Below are 6,801 nucleotides of genomic sequence, written 5' to 3'. Positions count from 1 at the left end.
GAAAATGAAAGGAGCCTGGCGACTGAAACTGAAACAAGCCTGCCGCGCGCGCTTACGGCATTTCGAGCGGGATTAGCGCGCGGTAACGGCCTGCCGATTGAAACTGAAAGGAGCGTTTACTCGGTAACTCAACAGACGCATGCGGAGTTAAAGAAAAGCACCGATTTAATGGCAAACCGGGTTCCACCAGCCCCCCCTTGTCACTACGCACATAGCTAAAACGATTCCAATAAATGGACGGAGGGAGTAATATGTTACACCGTTGTTAACTACTGCTCACTACTAACAGCAACATTTGTTCAAATCCAAAGGACAAGGCTAATTAGTATGTATAAGCCTGAAATTTCTTTTCTCAATCTGAATTTTGAATTTTGAAAGAAAAAGGTTATTGCAAAATGTGTCAAATTCACTCAAGAAGATTATAAAGAAACAGTGCCTCAAGTAGTCAAGTAGCACATATTTTTGATAGGGAATAATGAGGTACATTTATTCTTGTCCAAGATTTAGTGACGCGATTATTAGTACGTAACCCTGATTTCTGAACCTGAAGTTTGAAGGAAGCAAATGCTATTAAGCGTGTGACTGTAGCTGAAGAATCGGTGCCTTGGTTCAGAATTCCTGGCGGCTAATTAAACTGAGGTGTCATTTGGTCACGGGTATCATCTGCTAAACTATTACAAACATATCACTTCGATCAAACTCCAATTACCATAGCAGATTACTACTTGTTCTACTGTTCTACCTCAAATTGCTCCAATTGGCCGTTAAAAATGACGAGGAAGCCAAGCGCTAGCACGCCAGCTTCTGCTATATAAATCCCATGCAGCCTCCATTCCAATGCACCATCGCTTCCTAACCCGCCTCGATTCACGAGATCACCAGCTAGACACAGCCTCTGAATCCACGCACTTTTGGAGCACCCACGCAACAGCCGTCGCTAAGCAAGCTGCAGGGAAGAACTGACTGTCATCAATGGCGAGCCTTCGGTTGGGCTTCTTTGTCGCCGCCGCCGTCGTGTCCGCGGCGCTCATGCCGCCGTCTGCCGTCGCGCAGCTGAGGCCGTACTACTACTCCAGCATCTGCCCCAACCTGGAGGTCATCGTCCGGAGCTCCGTCCAGCAGTCCATGGCGCAGTCCCCGATCTCCGCACCCGCCGCGCTCAGGCTCTTCTTCCACGACTGCGCCGTCAGGGTGCGTAGCGTATGCTTATCACGCAGTGTGCCCATCAAACCAGCTCGCGCCTTTGTAGCACCCAGTGATCCATTCAACTGTCTCTGTTGATGCGCGTGCAGGGGTGTGACGCGTCGATCATGATCGTGAACTCGAACGGCGACGACGAGTGGCGCAACCCCGACAACCAGTCGCTGAAGCCGGAGGGGTTCCAGGTGATCCTCAACGCCAAGGCCGCCGTGGACAGCGACCCGCGGTGCCAGTACAAGGTCTCCTGCGCGGACATCATGGCCCTCGCCGCCAGGGAGTCCATCTCCCAGGTAACTGCCGAGCCGAGCACACATCCACTCATCACCACCAGCTTCTGGATACAGTTACACGTTGTCAGATACATGTAAATAATACTCCGTACTACTAACTCTGCACACGCATGGATTCGCATTGTATTGGTCGCAGAGCGGCGGGCCGTACTATGAGGTGGAGCTGGGCCGGTACGACGGCAGGGTGTCGACCAAGGCCAGCGTCGTGCTGCCTCACGCCAACTTCAACCTCGACCAGCTCAACTCCTACTTCTCCGGCCTCGGCCTCTCCCAGTCTGAAATGATCGCCCTTTCAGGTAAACGCCTGCTCATACTCACCAGCTCAATCACTTTCCATTCACTCCGCTTGCGATACACGTCGTCGCGTCGCCATCCATGCCAGCCTGACCATGAAGTATCTTTCTTGTGCGTGAATTCAGGCGGCCACACCCTCGGCGCCGCGGACTGCCCCTTCTTCCAGTACCGGATCGGCACCGACCCGACCATGGACCACAACTTCGCGTCGCAGCTGAATGCCACCTGCAGCTCCAACCCCACCAATGGCTTCGCCTTCCTGGACCCCTCGCCGGTGACCTTCGACAACGCCTTCTTCCGGAACCTGCAGGGCGGCAAGGGGCTCCTGGGCTCCGACCAGGTGCTCTACTCCGACACCAGGTCCCGCGGCACCGTCAACTACTACGCGTCCAACCAGGGCGCCTTCTTCGGCGACTTCGTGGCGGCCATCACCAAGCTCGGCAGGGTCGGCGTCAAGACGGCGGCCACCGGCGAGATACGCCGCGACTGCCGGTTCCCGAACTAGTTGCTAGCCAGACAGGTACGGTTGACATCATTGAACACTCATACATGTACCGTATGTTACAACATCATCATCAGTACATAAAGGCTGTAATTATAATAAGCTCATGGCGTTGATTCAGAAGCCTTATCGATGTGTATAATACCTCTTTGTGATAGTCCATGTGTGTTCTTTGCATTGGAGCGATCTCAAGATGACATTATCTATTCTCCCTTCTGGCTCTTTCACTTTTTTTTTCCTACAGTCTAGAGCACACGTCCATACCAAAACTACCCTATGGACACATGAACACTTCCTACCATATAATACCTCCAGGAGACTAGATCGGTACATGGTATTGCGGTACATATCACTACTTGCAGATATAAAAGGGCCAAATGTATAATTGCCCTCATTTTCACCACGCTAATTGCACATTTACCTCCTCTTTTTTCGGCTTTGCATGTTTGCTCACTAGATAATATAAGGCAAGGGCATTTTAAGTCATTTCACTTTTTTTTTTCTCTTTTTCATTTGATTTTTTTCAACTTTAATCGATTCAGGTCACGGCGTATAGAAAGAGGGGCAGATGGAAGACTCGGATTAAAAAAGATGAAACGAGTAAAGTTGCAATTGTTTCATAAAAAATAACCATTGTCACTCATATGAGACAATATTAGTCCAATCAACCCGAGCTAGTAATTTATTTAAGAGATATAGGTCTTATCCCCCCAACCGGTGCATCCATAGATGTGCTACAAATAGAAGTTGGAGCCATGTCTAGAGGTGGATGGAGGTGATTTTAGGCTGGCAAAGAATTACTTTAGTTACCAGATACTCTATATGCATTATCAATTCCATTAATAATTGTTCCCCTTTATATTGCACCTCTATGTGTGTTTAATTCAAATCTTTGCTTAAGTTAAACTAGTAAAATGCCAGCGCAGGCTATATATTACATGGTAATAATTAAAATTTTGATATGGATAATTCTCGAGTAGTAATGCAATTACCTGCACACCTGTGCAATACATGACATGTGATTAATAGTGTGAAGGAGCATGTCAAGCATACAAAAGAGCCTACCATTTTTTTTGGCCTTGGGTATTCCTACGACCACAATATCGCATTTGTACAACAGCAAAATTCTTGCATCTCATCATATCAATGGTAACAAAATTCGTCCATAGAATCTAGCCTGACTCAAATTACCTTTCCATAAAAAAACAATATAATTTAAGATGGGTAGCTCTATGCTGTTCTAATTTCAGACGGTGCAAAGCGCTAAACATGGACTTGATAACTTAAAGACATGTTTTGAAAACAAGACTATCAGAGGACAAAAAAAATTGAGAAGAAACTACACTTCCTGTTGTAGTTCTAATGTAGTTCCATGGACACTCCAACAAGCGTCACGAGAAAAAAAAACACTCCACCTAAAATCAGACAATGTGTCTCGCGAGCGCCTAAAAATTTTCTCTCTTCCCTCCTTCTCTTTTCTTTTCTTGGTAGCTCTTGTAAGAATTTTTTGTACCCTTTCCTTTCTTTTTATTAATATATTAGTCAGTAGGGGCTATGCCCCTCCTGTTCCTTAAAAAAAACAATGACCGAAGGGCTCCTTTCTACCGTTCTTCCTCCTCATTTCCTCTTTCTTCTTCCTTTTGTTCTTTCTTCTTCCCATGTTGGCGAACTAGTTTACTAGCCAAGACGGCGGCCACCGGCGAGATACGCCGCGACTGCCTGTTCCCGAACTAGTTTACTAGCCAACTTTGCCGACAGGTTGACATCATTGAACACTCGTACATGTACCATATGTTACAGTGCCATCATCAGCACATAAAGGCTGTAATAATAATAAGCTCATGGCTTTGATTCAGAAGCCTGATCGATGTGTATAATACCTGCTTGTGATAGCCCATGTGTTCTTTGCATTGGATGATTGGAACGATCTCAAGATGACATGCATTTGTCTATCCTCCCTCCTGGTTCTTTCACTTTTTCTTGACTAGAGCACGTCTATACATGAACTACCCTAGGAACGCATGAACACAGTACCCATACAAGTACCTCTGAGAAACACATGATATTGTGGTAGAAAATAGAATTTGTTCAGTGATAGACTTCAATTACCAGATACTCTATGTGCCTTTTCAATTCCATCCACAAATTGTTTCCCTTTACATTACACCTCCATGTGTGTTCATTACGTGATGTGTTTAATTGAAATCTTTGCTTAAGATAAGAGAAAATCAAATCTTGTCGCAGCCAATTTTTCATATTTTGGTTCTCCAATTTTGATCTAACATGTATTACATACATAGTTGGTGCATCGACCAAAATGTATGCTTTATTTATTTAAAAAAATACACCTTTAAGTAATCTATCATAACTAGGAATAATTCTGAAACTCCCAATCTCACACGGGCCCACCTACTATCAATTTTTTTTAGAAAAATCTTTAGAGTTTTATTCATCATCATTTTGAGAGAGAGAAAAGAGTAAAGATATGGGTCATCAAACAGTGCGACACAGCCACATGGGCCTGTTGTCTGTTTATTGGGCCATGGACCCAAATCAAATGTGCACTGTCTCAAATTTGCACCATTTTATCACCTGATGGAGCTGCCGTGCCGGTCGTCAAGAGGAGACGCTGCCGCGGCTCTTGAGTGGTGACCATCACACGCGTCGACCGATGACTGAAACGGAGGACCCTTGGCGCGTCCCCACTGCCGCATACGGAGAGCAACAGCATCTAGATGCTCACACTGGTAGCGACTCATACGAAGTCGGCAACGACTCAGTAAACTTCAGTGACAATGTGGCACGTTGCCATCACCGCGTACTGAGAGAGTAACATCCATCTGCTTGCGCTCAGCACGCAAACAAACTGCAGCGACTTACCCCGCGGACGACTATAACATCCTAATTTTTAATTTTTGCAAATTAATAAAATTTGTTAGCTAGAATTTAATTGCTTGTATTTAAGAACCTAAAGATTTTCTAAGGATGCATTTATTTTATTAGGCATTTAAATCTTTTCTAAAATAAGTTAATAAATCGTAGGAGTTCATTGTTACATTTATGCTGATGCATTGATTTTGAGTGTTTGCATTTAAATTTGTATTTGAATTCATTTGTTTGATCCCTTTTAAACAATAGGAAAATCTTTCTTTTTCTTTCTCCTCGTTTTCTTTTGGCCCGTTTCTCCTTTCGGCCCGGCTCCGCAGCAGCAGGCCAGCCCAGCAGCGCCTCCTCCATGCCGGCCTGTCTCCCGCAGCCCAGCACAGTGCCGGCCCGCTCCTTCGCCCATCTTGCTAATGCGTGGGGCCCGACCGTCATCCCTCTCCTCTTGCCCGCCCGAGTCGGACTCGAGCTCGAGTCCATGCCGCCCTCGCTCCGTGTCCACCTGCCTCCGGCCTTGGGCCCGCAGGCCAAGGCCAAGCTCCCGGCTATAAAACCGAGCCGCCACACCCTTACGCCCCTACCAAAACCCTAGCGCCATCACCTTCGAGCCCTAGCGCCGTCGCTAGAGCTCAACCTTAGCCGCCAGGTTCCGCGCTCGATCTCCGCCGCCGCCGTCTTCCTATCGACAAGATCACCGCCCGGAGGTTTGCGTCGTGGTCAGAACCTGCTAGAGGTCTTCTCGTGCGCTCCCGTGCCCTCTACCACGTCCCCGAGTTCGCCGGAGTTGCCGGTCCACCGCAGAGAACCTCTTCGAGCTTCACGTCACCGTCGCCGCTCCAACCACCGCTCTGAAGACCTAGATCGGTTCTCCGTGCACCCAGCTTCGTCTCGAGGTAGTCCCCATCGAAAACCGTGAACCGCCACTCGAGCTACGCTTGATTTCGATGAACAAGCCCTGCTCCACCTCCACGCACCACCATCTCCGTTGCTCACGCACTGCCCATCTCCTCCCGGCCTGCCGCACCCGTCCGATCGAGCGCCAAAGGCCCAGATCGGATCCGACTCGGGTTAATATTTCAACCCTGCCATCATCTGTTCGTTTTGCTAAAGAACCCCTGAGTTTTATAGTTTTTTGCACCCGAGGTCCTACGCAGTTCAAAAGTAATTAGGTTTTGGTCCTTTTCTTTCTGTTTAGGCCCCTGCTCTTTTATAAAATCCCACCAGCCGTCCTAGATCTGCTCTTTTACGCATTAGACCTTCTGTTTATATGTTTAATTAGGTTTTAGCCCTTGATTTCTTTAAGTTTAGTCCCTGGAAGTTTAGTTTTCTCGTAGTTAAGCTCCTGAACCTTGTTTAGCTCATACCTTTAGCGTTTTAAATCCATTTTAAGCGATTCTTGCGCCTACAAGTTCATGTTGACGTATAGATTAGTTTTATGGTCTTGTTTTGCTCTGTTGCTACTGTTTGATGTAATGTTTTTATACTTTAGTCCTTTGTTTGCTTGTATGTACTTGTTTGATGCGATAGAAGGATCGTAGTTCGAGGAATTCAAAGAACAAGGTTTTGAAGACTTTGAGCAGCAAGAGCAAGTTCAGGAAGGCAAGTCATGCCCTTGATCACAATTTGATCCTA

At 46.7% G+C, this 6,801-nt stretch overlaps 1 protein-coding gene across 1 annotated transcript; it reads left to right on the top strand.

Moving 5' to 3' along the window:
* Positions 1–832: 832 nt before the first annotated feature.
* On the top strand, positions 833–2,463 carry LOC117853763 (peroxidase 45). The gene is made up of 4 exons (XM_034736050.2): positions 833–1,191; positions 1,293–1,490; positions 1,627–1,786; positions 1,910–2,463. The coding sequence occupies exons 1-4, from the start codon at positions 973–975 to the stop codon at positions 2,287–2,289; spliced, it is 957 nt and encodes a 318-aa protein (XP_034591941.1). The 5' UTR covers positions 833–972; the 3' UTR covers positions 2,290–2,463.
* Positions 2,464–6,801: the final 4,338 nt, after the last annotated feature.

This window comes from Setaria viridis, chromosome 4, assembly GCF_005286985.2.
Source record: "Setaria viridis chromosome 4, Setaria_viridis_v4.0, whole genome shotgun sequence".
Taxonomy (NCBI): domain Eukaryota; kingdom Viridiplantae; phylum Streptophyta; class Magnoliopsida; order Poales; family Poaceae; genus Setaria; species Setaria viridis.
Note: the sequence above shows the minus strand (reverse complement) of the source record. Positions and strands in the feature narration are given on the sequence as shown.

What these genes read in the sequence shown, in the direction of transcription:
- LOC117853763 (XM_034736050.2), top strand. Translation starts at nt 973, where the DNA reads ATGGCGAGCCTTCGGTTGGGCTTCTTTGTCGCCGCCGCCGTCGTGTCC. An exon ending in TCCACGACTGCGCCGTCAGG is followed by an intron (nt 1,192 to 1,292) that starts GTGCGTAGCGTA and finishes ATGCGCGTGCAG; the next exon opens with GGGTGTGACGCGTCGATCAT. An exon ending in TGAAATGATCGCCCTTTCAG is followed by an intron (nt 1,787 to 1,909) that starts GTAAACGCCTGC and finishes GCGTGAATTCAG; the next exon opens with GCGGCCACACCCTCGGCGCC.